Here is a 19062-nt window from a genome sequence, read left to right as displayed (position 1 = left end):
CCATCTCGCGCCGAGCCTCACCCCTCCCCCCTCTCTGGTCCCGCCCCCGCAGGCTCTGTTGAGGCTCGGGGGCGCGCTGCATGCTAGGAGTGGTAGTGTTCCCTGCGCCGTCTCCGCTTCCTTTGAGCCTGTGACATTTAAATATGAGAAGAGGGAAGCTGGGAAAGGCCTTACTGTCGGGCTCTCCGGGAACTGTAGTCCTGCCGCTGGCACGGGGCGGAATCGGCGCCCTCTCGCCGGCAGCCGAGTGCGCAGGCGCGGCGTGACCGGGGGCTGGCTTGGGGCGTGCGTAGGGCCGTCGCGGGGAGCAGAGGACGTCGAGGGGCGTCGTGGTTCGCGATTGCCGCCATGATGCTCGTTCGCTGCCCGTCCTCTAGCCGAGGTAATAGGCTGGCTTGCTCCGGGGGTAGCTGAGCGACCCGAGCAGATAGTTCTAGGGTTGCCGCCGGTCGGCTGGGCGGGGCAGGGTGGGGCCAGCGTCTGGCGCGGCGCGGAAGGAGAGCAAAGGTCGTGGCTGGGGCGCGCATGGATGTCCGGACGGTGGGCCGGCTGCTGGGCCGGCGGCGGCGGAGGATCCTGCGGGCTGGGGCCTATGCTTCAGCGGCATCTGTGTCTCCGAATGTGCTCCTGGCAGGGAGAGCAGGGTTGTGCCTGAGTGCTGGCCGAGTCAGAACAGTGTCTTACTAGTGTGTTTTATTTGTGACGTGGTGCCTAAAAACTGTAATTTTGGTGGGAGTGATCATAGATGTTACCTATTCTAAAGGATAAAATAAAGCGATTGAATGTATACCATTGCTGACGAAGTAGTTGTGGAAGCAGCATTCTGAGGGAGCTGCAGAGAACTTTTTGGAGGTGGCTCGCTTGGTCCTGCAGTTTCAGAAACGCGCTGCCAAGCCTCAACACAGCAGAGTAACGCAAGCTTAGTTTGCTCCTTGGGAAGATGCTGCTTGTTCAGGGTTCAGACCTACCTTTGTAATTGTCAGACGTGTTCTGAGCTGCTAAGTTTCACTTCTTTTACGTGTGTGTGCATTAACCGATATTTTTTAACTATGCTGTGTAATTCATAGTACTCTATCAGTTCTACTTAAGTAAAAATACCCCAAAATTAATGTGTTGTGTTTTAATATATGTGTATAGGTGTAGTTCTTATCATGCTTCTGAAGTGTATTATTTGTTCCCCTGCCTGACTGCAGTCAAAGGATAATTAAAATTGTTGAGATTAAATGATAATAGCTTTTATGTTATGTTGGTTATTGGAAAAATTGCTGTGAAGAAGTAACATAGGAAATAGTTGCTTGCATATAGAGACCAGTATCCTCTCAGTATGCAGTGTTTTAATGGAGGATGTTTATTTGGCCTTGCTAGTTGCTATTCTCAGCAAAGCATTTTAGTCATAAGATATTGGTGATTTTACTTAGGTAGCATTGCAGAAATTCTCTACTTTAAATATGATGTTCTCCTTCACCCCTGAAATTAGAGAAAGGGAGTCCTTAAAGGAAGTTAAAATAATTGTCAAGATGTTTTAGTTTACAGACTTCTTACCTATAACGAGTTTCAGTACTAACCATACTAGTTCTCTGAGTACAGTGCACATCTTTATATTTTTTTTTGCGTGAAAAGACTAGAGCAAGAATGTCACATGCAACAGCCCTTCTGAACGTTTTTGACCATGTTAAACTTTAATGTTTTCCATTTGCTCAAAAATAATTTCTCCTTTGTTCTTACAACAATTAACATATCTGCACTAAAGGTAAAGGTTAACTGTATCTACTGTTCTTGGGTTTGGCAGAAGTATACTTGTTTTAGTCTGAACTTTTATTGTAGACCATGACGTTTACTTTAGGTATACTCTAGTATAGTAGCCCAAACTGTGTGTCTCAACATGTTGAGATGACAGAAGAGGTCTACTTCTGTATTCTATCTCTACAGTTATTTGGTCACTTTGAATGTGAAGTATGAAATATTTTCAAGTTCAGAATAAAATAGGAACTTAAAATGTGTTTCATGGTGTACACATGTTACTCTATTTCAGCTCTCAGAAATGTCTGGTTAGTGTAGAGAGTGGTATTATGAGAGGAATGAATAAAGGGGACGCTTCCCCCCCCGCCCCCGAATGTAAAATTAAACAGCACATCCTAACTTGAAAGTTTATGGTTTCTCGTCTTCTCATCACCTGGTAGCTTTCATACTTGTTGTGCCACTTGTGTGAAAAATATGAAAAATTACTGAATTGACAAATTTGTTTCTTGTTTTTGTAGCACGTCGGTGCTTTCATGCTCTAAAGTTGATAAAGAGAGACTGCCTTCCATTGCTGCATATTGCAAGATGTGCCTCTACTGCTTCTGTGCCTCGCATAACTACGCATTATACAATTCATCCTCGAGACAAAGACAAACGATGGGAAGGTGAGTAAAATAATGTATTGTATAAAAACTTATTTATTACTGCTCAGTTTTAAAGACACAGGAATGTTTTGGGTTTTTTCTTTTTACAGGAATTCTGTACTCTTGAATACAGTTCTAATACTCCAGATTTTGTGGTTGCTCACAGTGTCTTTAGTGCTATAAAATGGAATCAGACTAAATTTGATCGTATTATTAAAAAAAAATATTTAAATAGCTATTTAAAGAAAATATACAAGTACCTTGTGCTTCAATAACTGTTTCAGCAAGATTTAATTCAGTCAGGTATGTATCTGTTGCATTTTTTTAGATGCTCTTACCATGACAGTTTGTGAGAAAATAATGTATGTTTCTGGGCATTCCAGTCTCTACATTCAGCAATGTCACTTGCTTAAATTCTAGAAAAGCCATTGATTAATTAGTGTAAAATAAAGTCATTTATTCTGAGTAAGGGTATTTTTTTCTTTTTTTTATCCCTTACACAGAGTTTCTTTGAGCATCTTTGGTACAGCTAGCCACTGGGCTCTGAAGCTTAACATTCTAAGATGATATGAGTGTGTGTTTTCCTGTTCTTCTAAGAACTTGAAATGAGCTAGTTTTACATGGGAGTGCAGCTATCTTTCTGCACTCTTCCAATTGCTGTTGAAGACTTAGCCTTTTTTATGCATAGTAATACTTCTGGGATACCCAGTAGCCAGTCTCACAGAACAAGGTTTAGTGAGAGAGAGGCTGGGGGGAAATTAGAGATTGGTTTAAATAGCTTTTTTTTTTCTTTTTTTTTCTTTTTCAAGGGGTAAACATGGAAAGATTTGCAGAGGAAGCCGATGTTGTCATTGTTGGAGGAGGCCCTGCGGGTCTTTCTGCAGCTATTCGACTCAAACAACTAGCTGCTGAGCACAGCAAAGAAATACGTGTTTGTCTGGTGGAAAAAGCTTCTCAGATTGGTGCTCATACGCTGTCTGGTGCTTGTCTTGAGCCAAGGTCCTTACAGGAACTCTTTCCAGACTGGAAGGAGCGGGGGGTATGTATGAGCCTATAAACACATAAATTAATCCCTGGCTTGCAATGAACTCCATATCCGACTTGTTCTGCTATGGCTTAGTACCTTGGTATCACTAGTACTTGGTACTATTTTAAAAATATGTTGATTTACAAAACAATTTTTTACCTTCTTTTTAGCTTTTTTTCCTCTAGTTAGACAATGCTGGAGTTTCTGTCTACACAGATGTGCTGTGGCCTCTGCTCTTTTGTATAGTTGTTTTACTGCATATACACGATACGTCTCGTGAGTCCTGAGGCACACTACACTTGCTGTGTTTGTGCAGAATCCAGCTCCTGGGCACAAGCAGCACGCTAAGCTGATTCTTAGCAATGTCAGACTTGTTGGTTCTTTGTTGTCCCTGGAACAGCATATACTACACTGATTTTTGTGCAGACATAGTAGCAATAACGGAGGTCTGAGGTGCTTTTAGGAGTGAGGATAGCAAGAAACAAGTGGCCATCTCTGCCAAAACACCACCTGCCTTGCAATCAGCTGCCTGCTGTCATCTGGTAGCTGCCACGTGTGCTGTTGGCTAGTTGTTTTGTCTTACTGGGATAAATATGTCATTGGGGTTTTTTTTCTTTTTTAGATTCACTAGAAAAACATAACTCTCAGTACTGTTTATATTTTCTTCTTTATGTAGGCTCCACTTCATACTCCTGTAACTGAAGACATATTTGGAATTTTAACAGAGAAATCTAGAATTCCAGTGCCAATTATTCCAGGTAAAATTTGAGGTGGTAGAGAGTCATCTTTCTTTGACTTTTTCAACTTTTCTGCAGATCAAACTATTTTGATTCAGTGTAGTGCAGATCAAAATATTTTGATTCAGTGCAGTGCAGCAAGTTTCTGTAGAACAAAATGCCATACAGTGATAGGGTCTGTGTACATGATGGCTGTGATTATGCATGACATGACTGTTAAGATAATAGTTGCAGAAGAAGGTGTGACATCTGATGTATACAGCATTTTGCTTAGTGTTCAGTGTTTTATGTGTGTCTGTCTTTTTATTTTGCGTAGGACTTCCGATGGTTAATCATGGAAATTACATAGTACGTCTGGGCCACTTTGTGAGTTGGCTAGGTGAACAAGCAGAAGCTTTGGGTGTGGAGTTGTATCCAGGCTATGCAGCAGCTGAGGTAATGATGACATCAGTGCATATATGAAAAGTGTTTTTGGAAACCTCTTCACTCCACTCCCAATTATTTGTACATTCACAGCATTCCTTTTAACAGACATGTATTGTGAAGGCTGTGTTTCAGTATTGAAATTCCCTGGTCTAGATCCAGCAAAGTACAAGTAGATTATACAATATATTAATAGATATATAATCTTCAGGTTTGACCATTAAAGACACAATGTTTAGAAGTTCTGCATTAGGACTTTCTATTAATGGACTAAATTGATCATTAAAATTGTTTGTTTAAATATTTCCAAAGGTTCTTTTTCATGAAGATGGTAGCGTGAAAGGAATAGCAACTAATGATGTAGGCATTCAAAAGGATGGAGCACCTAAAGTAAGTAGTTACCTTCCCCATAACGGAGGGTCTAGTTATGGAAATTGTGGTGTGTCTGCTTCTACTGGTACTATTAGTAGTCTTGCTGCAGCCTAAGAGCTGGTCTTCCCTCTCTATGCAAAATGGATCAGTTATTGTGAAAGTTCTGATCTCAGAGCATTATAAACCTCTTCTGAGATGAGGAGAAAAAGCCTTTGCAGAAAGGAAATTTGTTTGAGGGTGACTTGAAGGGACATACTGTAAAGGTGTTTTGTCATATGTGAAGTCAGGAAACAAAGGAAATAATTCCGGGATCTCCTAGAAAAGAAAAATGTGGAAAGGTTAAATAGAAAGCTGTTATCCAGCTTTCTTGCTGGATAACCTTGCAACCTGTAAGAGAGTGTGCTTCTGGCTGATTTGTTTTCTTTGATATTTACAACTGCAGTCACACTTGTTGACAGTCTGCCTCATTAGGGCAAGGTACAGCTGAATCTTTACACATTTTTCCTGGCTGGTCACATTTCTGTATCCAGAAGGTGATTGCCTGCCCTAGGTGTTGGACTTTGATTTTTAGTGGAATCCAGAACCTGCAGTATGCTTGTTGCTTCACTGTGTAATATATAGGGAGAATTTGACACCTCGGAATGACTTTCAGAAAGAATTATTTGGCTACAATGGGTTCAAGTTTTTTCCTAAGATTTATTTTCTTTTTTAAGGTTCCTTACTAGTAACATATTTCAAAGAGGTATTTACTTTCACATAACTGTGGGCTATTTTTTCCTATTTGAGGCAGGGAATGAGAAGAAAAAACTCATTCCTGTTTTGAGAAAATATAGCCAATGGAGGAGGAGTGGTTCCAGGAAAAGTAGTATATTCCCATCCCAGCCTTGTCCTGTCACAAGTCTGTCCCCAACTTTCTGATCTGCAACAGGGTAGGTTTAGACTGGACATTAAGAATTTTTTTGTTCACTGGAGGAGTAGTCAGGCATTGAAATAGGTACAAGTAGGTGGTTGAGTCACCAACTTTGGATGTGTTTAAAGGTTGTTTAGATGTGGTGTTTGGGGATGTGGTTTAGGGGTGAACTTTGTAGAGTAGGGTTAGTGATTGGACTTGATGATCACAAGGGTCTTTTCCAACCTGAATGATTCTGTGATTTCCCTTCCCCACCCCCCCCCCCCCTAGTATAATGTCTGTCCCCTGTAGGGGACAGGCATGCTCTTTTCAGGTATCCCTTTTCTCCAGTAGGAGAAACAAGTTTATGCATACAGCTTGCTGCTGTAATAATGATTTCTTGGGAGCTTGGTTTGATTTTAAAATGGGAAGGAACTGTGATTTTGTTATTTTTACACATACTCAAAACCTATTTTTTTATTTTCCATTCATTTTGGAAGAATGTCCATTAACTTCTTTAATGTACTTAATCAGTGTGCAACTACTGCAACTTTTTGAGTATTTTAATATTTTAGCTGTGAATTAGGTCAGCTGATAACACCTCCAGTGCATAAAGGTTGAGGTAAATAAATGTAGTTTGTATAACCTTCAGACGAAGAATATCTTCAATGTGTCTATATATAGTTTAATAAAATAGACTGTGGTTTCACATTGCAGCCAGCACCAATCACCAAAAAAAATATGTTGATTTGTACATTGATTGTACAGTGATTGCTGTGCATATGCTGGAGAATGATGCTAACTGTGAAATACGACTTTGTCACGTTACTGAATGTTTCATATTCATGGATTTCTGATATTTGCCGTGTGGCATTGTCGTTAATAAAATAATTTTATATAAATCTATTTCAAATTAGACAGTATGCATTTTCAATCTTTAGATCAAGTAGTAAGTCCCTGGAATTCTCTTAGTATTTTGCAAGGTTAATTCATGTTCAGGGTGACAAGCAGAAATTCAAAGAATACAGACAAAAAGTGGCAAAATCTTGTAACTTCTGTTTAAAGACAATTACCAATTAGAGGGAACATTTTTCATTTGTTAGCCTTTTTTCAGGGGTTTCCAACCATTAAGTTTTAAGCAGATTGCACCTGACAGACAAATCAAAACCAAAGCAATAAGCTTCTCATGAACTTATGCTGGCATACCATGGGATGGTTATATTTGGTATTGTTGGATATAGTAATCCAAAACTTTTCATTGTCATTTTCAATATGAAATTTTCTGATTTGAATCAAGCTTTTTCTTTTTAAAATGTGTGGTATGTTTTTTTCCTGCCAGATTATGTATCTTGAATGCTTACGTTGCTAATACAGTCTGGTGATATTCTGGTCCAGTGTGCTTACATACAGAGGTGACACATTCATACGCATGTATGCTAGTTCCTCTTATTTTACTGTTAGTGTCATTGTGATTTTTTGATGGGAATGTTTTTTTAAATTATAGTTAATATTAGCTTAATTTTACTATGTGTGCTAATGTAAAATAGGTTTAATATTAACTTTCTTCTGAGGTAATGGATTCTTTTAGGGACAGGGTGATGCAGGTTTTTCTGAGCTGGTGTTTCTGTCTAGCCTCTCAGGGCAGGATGGGTGTGGACACAATGTTTTACTATAATGTGACTTCATGAACAGAAATTCAAGTGTGAAGTCCTAGGTTAAGATTGTTTGTTCTGTCAGGATTCCTTTGCTCCTTGTTAATGTCCTCCAATCTGGAAAAGATTTTCAGTGACCAATGGCAAACCATTGCAGTGCTGCTTTGAGGAATTCCCTTATAGGATTAACCAGGGTGCATCACAGTTATCTTTTCGACCTGTATTAGAGCCATAGCCTAAAATAGTTAGTAGGTTCTAGGCAGTGCCACAAAGTAATGTAAAATCACTTCCTTGCCCTTCAGTTTCTTGCTGTGAGTTTGGTGTAGCACAGATCTATCTTCTGATGAAGTGTTCTGCTTTTTCAGGCTACCTTTGAAAGAGGCTTGGAACTCCATGCTAAAGTTACAGTCTTTGCTGAAGGTTGTCATGGACATCTAGCCAAACAGATGTACAAAAAATACAATCTAAGGGAGAAATGTCAACCCCAGAGCTATGGCATTGGACTGAAAGAGGTATCACCTGCATAATTTTAACAACTAAGGAAAATACTGTGAAGCTATGAGGTAGTTTCTGTTTGCTTTCAAGCTACTGTAAGATGTTAAATTTTGAATTATACTTTCAGGTTTCAGAATCTTTGGTATTCTGAAGCCTGTCTTACAGCTTATGTTCATGCAAATGGAATCCCTATCATTCTTTCCATAGCTACTGTGCAATCTTGTACCAAAGCACAGTAAGTTGGGGGAACCAGGAGTCACACTCAAAAATGTGTTTCTTAATCTAAATGGGAATATTAGTGTAGATCAGCCCGACTCTTGAGGTGATCTAATAGTGTTCAGCTGCCCTTTGTCACTAGAGTGCACCTAACACATAACTCCATGGTGAAGAGACACTGTCAAATGAGCAGAAAATTGACTCCATATTGGAAACATGAAGATGCTTCTGTGAGTCCACCATGGGTCAGATGAGCACTGGAGGTGTGTTGGAGAGAGCAGAGAGAGGGTAACCTGTTAGACAGCAAGTACTTAGATAACTCAGGCATGCAGTTAAGCCTGACCTTGAAACACTTGTGATGGAATTGCAGTGATTCTTATGCAAAAATAACATCTTTAAAAACTCAATGTAGGCATTGCATTCCTTAGCAGAAGTATCTACTAAAGACATGAATGGAAAGCATCTTGTCATTGAAGGAAAATTTGGGGTGTAGTACTAGAGTCTCAGTCACATTTTCTGATGCACAAGGTTTTAAGAGAGGGGTATTGGGAAATTCTTAAATGGTAATTCAAAAAAAAAGTATACTCACTACCTGGTATTTTGTCATATGAATTTAAGCATTGATCCTAGCAGCAAATTAATATTCTTCAATATTTATTTGCATACTTGTGTTTTTCTGTTATTGCAATATAAATTTTTTTTCATCTTCATTTCAGTTATGGACTATTGATGAAAAGAAATGGAAACCAGGACGAGTGGAACATACTGTAGGCTGGCCTTTAGACAGACACACATATGGAGGATCCTTTCTTTATCACTTAAATGAGGGTGAACCTTTAGTTGCTCTTGGATTTGTGGTAAGTGAAGTGTGGGGTTTTTATTTTCCTGCAATTTCTCTGTTTTCACGTGAAGATAAAAACACAAGAATAGCAGCATTTTGTGCATTCTCAATATTAAGATGCCCCCATTATGGAGGGATAATATATCATATTAATCTGTCTTTAATACAGTGTATTTTATTAAGAATGAGATATTAAATTCTTTGTAAGTTTTCTATTTTCTTTTTTGAAAACCAAACAAATCATGATAAAGCCAAAACCAGATGATTAATCAAAACTGTACTTGCAAAATTTTTGCAGGTTACAAAATGTCTAAATCACACTTTGTACAATTCCGTTTCCTCCTTCCTGCATCAACCTTAAGTGCATCTCCACTTGATGAAAGAAGCGTGTAAAGTGGAAGCACTCTGCAGTTCCCCAACTAGCATCTCTTCTATTTCTGAGCTTTTCAGTTTGTTCTTATAATTCTTCCCACCCTATTTGCCTTGCCCTCTTTATCTACTGTCTTTTTTAATTGGACAGATAGCTTCTTCCTTTTTATTTTCTCCATCAGAACTGTTAGGATCACTAGAGACACAGTCTTGTGTCATTGTCAACAAGAGATGCAAGGAGCAGCGGCAGGAGATGTTTTTCTGGCACCTACTGTCCTAAACAAAGCATGCACTATTTATCCTGTGCATGTGCTTTACATACAGATGTTGTAAGAGTCAGGCACAGGATCTGGACTTTCAGCAACATGGGACTGAGGTGACATTTTGGTCTCCTAGATTTCAGAATGGTCTCAGAGTCTGGGTGGGTGAGTGTGAACACTATTTTTGTCTAACTGTTCTGTGACAAACATTGCAAAAACACTTGTTAACTTTTCTCAGACATGCATACTTGTCCTATGCGTATTCCAATACTAGAATTAGTAAACACAGACAGTAGACGTTCAAATTCTGTTTGCTTTTAGACGGCTAGATTGCTTTGATTCTTATAGAGAATGGCAGTCAGTAATGCTCATATCTCCAGTTAAGCTAGGAGAAAATCAAGTTATGTGTGAACACAGAAGCACTTTTCTGTCTTTGAACTCTACACCCATGTCAGTTTTAGCTGTTTTTTGTGGTAGCATTATCTTGCACTTATTGTGAAAGTGTTCGTTATGTAGCAAGGGAAGTAGATGCAAGCAGTGCTCGAAAAGTAGTGAGCTGTCAGAGAAATCAAGGTACTGTTTGTTGCTGACTTACAATTTGTTACTCATCTCAAATAAAACTTGCAGGAACTAGAAATAATATCTTTTGAGAGAGAATTTGGCAGCAGTCCTTTTAAGACATTCTGCATTTTCATCTTTAATATAGCTTCTTTGGACAAATTCTCAAACGCGTAAGATCCTGGATGGCCAGCCAATTTGCTAAGTCTCTTGCCCTTGTTTTCTGCTTTCATCACTGATCCCTTGTGCTGCATCACAGTGGCTCACCTAACTGGAAATAACTGTCTCCACTAAATGATGCGAGCTTAAGGACCTAGCTATCTAGAAATAATTGTTTACCTCTCTTTCCATCTTTTCTAGGGTGGAGAGGTTTTGCAATTTTTCTTGCTTATCCTGACCCTTAAAACATGCTTGATTCAGTTTGACGGTTTCATTTCAAAGAGACATAAGGTGGTTGTAGTACGATTAAATCTTTTCCGTACTTAGGTTTTAGGTGGGGCAGAGAACAGTCTTGTAGCAGAAAACGCTCAGATTTGCTTCTGCTGTGCTGTTAATAGAATGTATTTTTGGTAGTAATTTCTTAAAGAAGAAAGATGCTGAGGTGGGTTTAGTATAAAGCAGAATGTAAATAGTTCATGTGAGGATATGTGGTTGTGTTCTTTTCAAGCTTTTGTTGAATTCCATGCTGTATTTTCATTAATGTTGCACTTTTTCTTTTTTTTTTTTTTTAAAGGTTGGTTTAGATTATCAAAATCCCTATTTGAATCCATTTAGGGAGTTTCAGAGATGGAAGCACCATCCTAGTGTACAACCTACTTTGGAGGGTGGAACAAGGATTGCCTATGGTGCCAGAGCATTAAATGAAGGTGGTTTTCAGGTAACTCTTCATGAAGGTTTTACTTTGAGTTCTCTGTAGCATGGTTTTAGTGCTGCAGATTTGGGTTGCATGCTATTGGGTAATAACTGAACAAGATACTGGCTGCTGAGATTTGCTACACTTAGGCTTTGTCTATACTAAAAATCTTAAAATGTGGTCAGTTTCCCAGTGAAATATGAAGTGGAGTTTATATTACAATCCAAAGAGTCCAGCAGCAAAGCAGCTACAGATAATTTTGTTGTGCCTGAAGCCATGGGTGTTCGTGAGCCTGTTTTCGTGAGGGTGTGAATTTTCCAGATTACTTGTTTATTCTAGCAGAGGGAACTTCTTTCCAGTGCTTCACCCTAAAGCCAGTGATGGTGCTGAAATTGTTATGTAGCTTCACAGATAAAAGCCTTTATCTCCTCAAGCATAGATCCCTTTGGTATGTTTCATGCTCAGCTTTGAATTTCTGCTTTCTTAGGAGGTGAAATACCTTGTTCGTTTTGTTCCCTTAAGGACTCTAAGAGGTGAAATTTTAAAGACGTATCCATTAAGACTTGAAGTCAATTGAAAGGGCTAAAAAACCATGCAGGATAAATAGCTTAGAGTTTAACAGCTAAAGTCACTACAACCTGTTGGCTTCTCACATGGGAATCTTGAAACACAGCATATGGCAGCATCTAGATTCCTAGATAAATCTTCTGGACACTCCTACTTTTTTTTGGAGCTTAAAACTAGCCTGAGTATTCATGATCCACAGCCTGTGTGGGACCATTCCACTCTGCTCTCTGATTACTTTTTGAACCTCTTCTTTCTGCAATACAGGTAGAATTCTAGCAGCAGCATAACTCTTCTCACAGTTATGTGGACCTTGTTAGGATTTGACACCAAGGTGCATGTCTGGAAACAAAGCATGTGGGTTCATGAGCTTCATAAGCCTCATGATTACACAAGTGGTACAAGTCCATCCATGAGTTAATTATGTTTTCCATTCAAGTGGGAATATACCTTGACATGTTGTAAACCAGCTGTGTTACTAGCTTTTTTTTTCAGAAACCATTGTTGGTCCTTTATTAACACAGATAAAATACAAAATGTCAGGATGTTTTAATTTAGAGCTTTGTGCAGGAGGGACTTGTCTTTCTACCCTGTGCTCTGCTTTCTCTATCACAGATAGTCATTGTTGAATTTCTGGCTTTGAAGAAGCTGTCAGATTGTGACTTCAGTTGCATACTCCTTATTCTGTTTGAAACATATGGCTGAAGGAACATGATATTTTTGAAGTCACTTACAGACACTGTTTGTGCTAAGTTACACAAACAGTAGAATTACAGCTCTTGTGCGCCTCTGTCTAATCTTTGAACTTCTTTGCTGAACTTAACATCTCGCTTACTTTGCACTGTTCCTAACACAAAAGCATGTTTTGTTCTGTAGGTTTTTTTTTTATTTTCCATAGATAAAATTGTCTAGTTAATCATGAAGTCATACATTTAAATGACTTTTTAAAATACATGCATTCTGAAAAAAAAAAAAAGCTGTATTGATGATTCACACAGGAAGATTTTTAAGATTAGCTCTTCTTTTGCATGTGTTGCTTTGATTAATAACTGTAGCAGTCTGACTCAGTTGCAACACGGGAGTCTAGGAATATTTTCTTATGTAAGTTGTTCTCTATCTCCAGTTTTCATTTTGGTGACAATATTGCATCAAATAGATGTATAAAATTGCCATCAAGATAAGATTTTTGTTTGTTATGGATAACCTTAGAACCATGTTCTATAGTCTTTAACATAGAGCGATGCTAAGCTGGTGTGAGACAGAGAGCTCACTTTTGTTTGTTTCTGATTTTGTAGCTTTTTGGGATATGTGGAAGGAGGGGACAGAATTTAGTATACTGTAATCTACATAGCTGTTATTTCTTCTGTCTATCAAAACTGCAAAATCAAGAATGCCAGAAGTTTTAATACAGCCTCTGGCTGGTCTCCATTTTATGGAAAACTTTGACGAGATTTAAGAGTTTTGTTAACAAAATAAAAGATGTTGCTGTTGTTGAGCAATGTATATTATGAATATTAGGGGGGGAAAAAACTTTGTACTTATAACCTATGCAAGTGTCAAACATTGGAACAGGCTGCCCCGGGGAGGCTGTGGTGTCTCCTTCTCTAAAGATTTTCAAGATCCATCTGGCTGCTTTCCTGTGAGACCTGCCCTGGGTGATCCTGCTCTTTGGCAGGGGGATTGGGCTTGATCTCTAGAAGTCCCTTCCAACCCTCACTGTTTTATGAATCTATGATTAGACGCTGAGCTAAAACAAGAATGTAGGGTTTCCTGTCCACTGGTAGTGAGGACTGCAGGAAGCATGTGTCTCCCCTTCTTTCCTCCTCCAACCCAATGTTGTTTTGTCTGTGCTGCCAAGATGGTGGTGGCTTCTCCCAAGCGCTCAAGGTTGAAAGGATTTCACCCTCTCAGGGGTGGGGAAGGCTTGTGCCATTCTGGCATCACATTCCTTCAACTGTGAAAACAGGCACCAAGTGCACAGTACTAGTAACAGGAATTGCTAACAAAGCTGCAGTACATGTAACCTTCTGTGTTATAAGACTTAATTTTTGATCTCTTTTATACTTTGGCAGTATGTTACTGTGTATGTATTCAGTGAAGCAGTTCTTGGAGAAGAAAAGTATTTGATCCATCTTTTTATGTAATTGAAAGAGTCAGTCAGTGCAGCATCATTGCATCCTAATAGATACAACAGACTACCTATTTTCAGCCAAAGGTCTTGTGAAAAGAGCTAACTTAATCCCTTTTAAACAGTTACGTGGTTGAACTTAAGACTTCTGGTTACTGAAAGTGAGTTCCATGTTGTAGCTGTGTTTTCATCCTAAATTATGTTTCCTACAAACCAAATCACTAAGTCTGTGGTTAAACACATAGCCCAGAATATGCTGTGTAGTACAACGTTGTTTTTTGGTGGCTACTGTAGAGTCTTGGCGAATAACTAGTAACCAGGTAACAACTGAACAAGCAGAAGAAACATTTGGTTCAGCTTATCTTGAATTCCAGGAGATACTGTTTGTTTAAGCTGTTAAATATTGAATGGTTTCAGGCATCTTAAATTGAAAACAGGATGCTAGGTTCACATGTGCTGCTCAATAAAAAAGGCTTTCAGAGGAAGGCTAGGTTCATAACTTACCTTCAGCAATTTTCAGACGTAGGATTTGATCACAGTTTTGTGCTCAAAGTGCTGCAGTCAATCCATGTTTTCAAGCTGTTACCTAAAATCTTAATTTCATTGGATCAGGGTGAGAATAGCTATCTTGATAGCTGAGGCATTCCTTAGTTGATAGAGGCATATAGTATATTAACGTTTTAGACCTGATGTTTGCAGCTTGTCTGGCTCTCCTAGGTTTGTGAATTGGCTGTACTCTGTGACATTTTGCTGCTTACAGAATGGGAGTAAGACAATTATTTTGCACCAAAAAAATGCATTGTTGGCTGCTGAACAACTCCTTGTGTGAGACATGTGGGAGAGGATATGGGATGGGCACTGTGCAGTTCCATAGAAGGTTTGTGGAAAAAAGCATTGAGTAATAAACCAGAAGATGAGATGCATACTACAGCTTATGGTGTGGAAAACAGGAATACAAATGTCTGTCTCAGCACAGTACAATGTCTGTATTCTGACTTGCTTACTGTACCAAAATTCCTTTGTTGAGTAACTCTTAGATGTTTGTCATGTACATCAAACTCTGAAAATGCAAAGAACACTCAAACCTCATGCCAGTTTAATTTCCACAATGTTATTTTCACTTTAGAAAAGAGCAAACAAAAAAAATAAACTTACTTTCTGTTTTCTCTGCAGTCAATACCTAAACTCACCTTCCCAGGTGGATTATTAATTGGTTGCAGTCCTGGACTTATGAACGTTCCCAAGATCAAAGGAACACATACCGCAATGAAAAGCGGCATGTTGGCTTCAGAGGCCATCTTTAAACAATTAATTAATGAAAATCTCCAATCAAAGACAATAGGTAAGATCACTGTACTTGGATTTTTAATTGCCTTGTGTTCAACTAGAATCACCAACAGCTTGGCACTAGCTACTAGTGTCTGAAGGAATAAGTTGGAAATGCAACTAAATTCTGATATGAGTGTGGTAGTTTAAAAAGATACCTGTTGTTTACTTACTATTTATACTGGCCATTTATTTATTTATTAAGAAATTAGTAATGTTTTGCTTGGTTACTCTTAAGTATTAATTCTACTGCTAGAATAAAATGTCTCTATCAAGCATCTGAAAAGTAAGCTTATGCTTTCTGTAGAAGTACCCAAGAAAGGCAGGTATCTTATTCTACTAATAGGTTTAAAAATGGTGCTTTATGATTCAAGAAGTGTTGCTGAAAGACTGCAGGTTCGGAGAAAAAAAAAAAAAAGGAACAGATTAACTGTAAGCAAAACAGGATGAAATTTTTCAAGATTGCTCTTTGCTGTTAAATGTTAGAATACTTTTTACTTTCCATCATCATTTTCTGTCTTTATAGTCCTCTCAGTTGGAGACTCTGTGTACATCCTTTTATATGTAAGGCAAGCACATTGAAGTAATCACCTGATCCTGGCCACATTGTAGCTATTTATTGAAGCCTTGGTTGTTCCTTTAAATCTGTTAACAAAGACTACATAGAGAACCCAATTAGAATTTCAGTCATTATGGAGATTGACACTGTAGCCAGGTGCCATTTGATTGTCATTTTAGAAGTATCTTCTGTAGTAGTGGATTCAGTCCTAGTGAGCTATCTCTCAGCCAAAACACACAATACAGATTGCCACATAGGGTATGGTGAACAATCAAAAATTCAACTCTTTGACCAAGTTAAAATGCTTAGAACCCATCTGAAAGAATAAAGACTGAGGTAGTGTGCCCCTTGTTTGATGACAGACATGTTTTATATGCTGTTTCCATTTTTTGTCAGCACAGGCTATTACAGCACACTTTGTGCAAAGATAATGACCTTTTCTTCAGGGCCTTAGGTGAGACAGAATGGACTGAAAGATGTTTTCTCATATAGACAAGACTTAAACCTTATTATTTAGAACATCTATTCCTATACAGTAGTAATGGAGAACAGTGAAGGGGAAGCTCTCAAAAAAATTTCATTTGAAGAAGCATTTTTTTGCTAAGCTAATTCCTTGTCTGCAATAGATGTGTCATGGGTCAAGTTTGCAGGGTCTAGTATTTGTAAAGAATAAAATGAACCTGTTTAAATAAAGTTTTAAGTCCAATCTTCCGCATTAACTTGCTGACTGCAAAGGAGAAGAATAAGGTTCTCCAGGACTGGCATCAGCCATTGGGCCATAGTCAGTTACTGAAATTAGAATGGTTTTGATTGCATGTAACTTGAATAAGGTTCTCTAGGACTGGCATCAGCCATTGGGCCATAGTCAGTTACTGAAATTAGAATGGTTTTGATTGCATGTAACTTGTAAAGAAGAGGCTTTTGAATTTGACAACATTAATGTTACAAACCTGGCTCTTTGATCACAGGTAAACTCCTCTTAGATTCTCTGAGTAGCTGTTTTCCTGCAGAGAAGCCAATATAGACACCTGGCAGATTATATTTTGCTGAAGTTGGAGGCAATTTAGTGATGTTTATGGGTCTTTAATAGTGGCTGCAAAGGTGCAGCAGGTATATTCTGGTAACTGCCAACAAAATGGATCTCTTCAAGAGGCTAAAATAAGTTGTCTAGTATATTCTTAGCTTAGTATTCTGAAATTTTCATTCTGCTTTGTTGCTAACAATTGCCTTTCTTCAGCAATTATTTTTTATTTCAAGGATAGTCTTTATGTACTGTAGGTACCTAACAGTAATGTACTGCCTTAGGACTTGATGTGCAAGAGTATGAAGAGAACCTGAAAAATTCTTGGGTCTGGAAAGAGCTGTACGCGGTTAGAAACATCCGACCATCCTGCCATAGCATACTGGGTGTGTATGGAGGAATGATTTACACAGGCATATTTTATTGGCTACTGAGAGGAATGGAACCATGGACATTAAAACATCCAGGTAATTTCACTATCTCCTGAACGAAGATACTAAATCTGTATGTCAGTCCAGGCTGGAAGGGACCTCCAGGGGTAATCTAGTCCGAGCTCCCCGCAATCAGCATGGGACATCCACAGGGACATCCTCGACTAGACCAGTATGACTTTGTCATACTACCTAGCAATAATGTAAATGAAGATATTTAAACACTGTTTTACTTAGCATAGTTTTTTGTCTCATGAAAAAGACTGCCTTTTATGAAATATTTCATTCTGATGACAAGGGAAGTTAAAATAGGTTAATTAAATTTTTCTTGAGTAACTGCAAATTACAGTGATTCTATACTGAAACTTACTTACTGAAACTATATTTAGGACCAGATTTTGCTCAGCTCAAGCCAGCCAAAGACTGCACGCCTATCGAATACCCAAAGCCTGATGGAAAAATAAGTTTTGATCTCCTGTCATCTGTGGCGTTAAGTGGTACAAACCATGAACATGACCAGCCTGCTCATTTAACTCTCAAAGATGACAGCATCCCTGTGAGCAGGAATCTGGCTGTGTTTGATGGACCAGAACAAAGATTTTGTCCAGCAGGTAGGTAATAAAAATGTTTCAGCCGTTTTTGCAAGGTGAAAGACTAAGTACTTCAGGAATAGTTTGCCTGGCCTTCTACTTACTTCAAGCATTCTATCCAAATCCTCCTCCTAGAAGAGAGTTCAAGTACAGTTCTTAAAATACGTTCTGTCAACAGCACTTCCATGATGAAATAAATTAGTACATAGAGAACAAGGCAGTTGACTCACACTACTAATACACTTCCCTCATTATGTTGCTGGTAAATAGAGCATTTATGCCAGGGGAAACTATTCAGTGAGGTGATAGCTCTCTTTTGCTCTTCGCAGGAGTTTATGAATATATTCCTCTGGAAACAGGAGAAGGATCAAGACTGCAGATAAATGCGCAGAACTGTGTCCACTGCAAAACATGTGATATTAAAGACCCAAGTCAGAACATTAACTGGGTAGTGCCTGAAGGTGGAGGAGGACCAGCTTATAATGGGATGTAAACTTACAGGAGATCTATCCAGTGACTACTGATCACCAACAAATAAGATGGACTATTTTATGCTGCTGTGTAATTGAAGTACAGCACTGACTTGAATCTTAGAGTGCCATTCTGAATTTCAGTTATGACTGTTGCATTAAATGGAAAGTCAGTGCCTTCTGGTTAAATCCTAGCCTTATTTAAATAGGACTTTTTTAACTGGAGCTGTGTGGCAGGCAGAAGATAGTTCTTCTCAGGACTGATTTGGAACTTTGGATCTTAGATTTATTGATGAGGTTCAGTGATGACAGGAGCCATATCCAGAATCATGGGTATGGTGGAAGAATACAAAAAACCCTATTTTATTTCTCCATCTGGAGTGATATACTGTATGTAATCCAACCATGCAGTAGGGAAACCACATCAGTCTAGAAAATTGTCACTGCTTTTAACTGTTGCACATTTCACATCAAATTTACAGTTAGATTTTTTTTTTCCTAATGATAAGAGGGAACCCATCTGCAATAGAAACTGTGTTTAAAAAAAAATGTGCAATTGCACATAGAGTGGTATGTCTACCAGCATTTTTATTCTCTACAAGAAATCAGGCCTGCTGTAATAAAAAATCTAATAGAAACTGTCTGAATTGTCATGGTGTGAAAGCAAGCTTCTTAGGAAACACCAACTATTAAGCTGCAAAAACACAGCTGTTACTGATAGACATATAAAGACCTGAGTTGCAAAGCAGATCTTGTTACAGCTTTAGAAAAAAGAAAAGAAAACCACATCACCTCTGAAGTTTGTCTTTATTATTAGACTTCGGAGTTGTACATGCTGAAAACTGCAGTACAGGGCAAATGAAAGAAGCGGTTCCATTTATTCTTTTGCATGAGTTA

General features: G+C 38.6%; 1 protein-coding gene across 1 annotated transcript; it reads left to right on the top strand.

Moving 5' to 3' along the window:
• The first annotated feature begins 348 nt into the window (after positions 1–348).
• ETFDH (electron transfer flavoprotein dehydrogenase) lies at positions 349–18193 on the top strand. Its single transcript, XM_054383263.1, has 13 exons — positions 349–382; positions 2259–2405; positions 3194–3423; positions 4088–4169; positions 4465–4583; positions 4884–4961; positions 7850–7996; positions 8912–9052; positions 10957–11100; positions 14942–15110; positions 16959–17141; positions 17495–17716; positions 18025–18193. Exons 1-13 carry the CDS (start codon positions 349–351, stop codon positions 18186–18188), a joined length of 1860 nt encoding a protein of 619 aa, XP_054239238.1. The 3' UTR covers positions 18189–18193.
• The last annotated feature ends 869 nt before the right edge of the window (positions 18194–19062 follow it).

Source organism: Indicator indicator, chromosome 8, assembly GCF_027791375.1.
Source record: "Indicator indicator isolate 239-I01 chromosome 8, UM_Iind_1.1, whole genome shotgun sequence".
In the NCBI taxonomy this organism is placed as follows: Eukaryota; Metazoa; Chordata; class Aves; order Piciformes; family Indicatoridae; genus Indicator; species Indicator indicator.
This window is presented reverse-complemented; position numbering and strand designations above follow the sequence as displayed.

What these genes read in the sequence shown, in the direction of transcription:
- ETFDH (XM_054383263.1), top strand. Translation starts at nt 349, where the DNA reads ATGATGCTCGTTCGCTGCCCGTCCTCTAGCCGAG. An exon ending in TCCAGTGCCAATTATTCCAG is followed by an intron (nt 4,170 to 4,464) that starts GTAAAATTTGAG and finishes TATTTTGCGTAG; the next exon opens with GACTTCCGATGGTTAATCAT. An exon ending in ATGGACATTAAAACATCCAG is followed by an intron (nt 17,142 to 17,494) that starts GTAATTTCACTA and finishes AACTATATTTAG; the next exon opens with GACCAGATTTTGCTCAGCTC.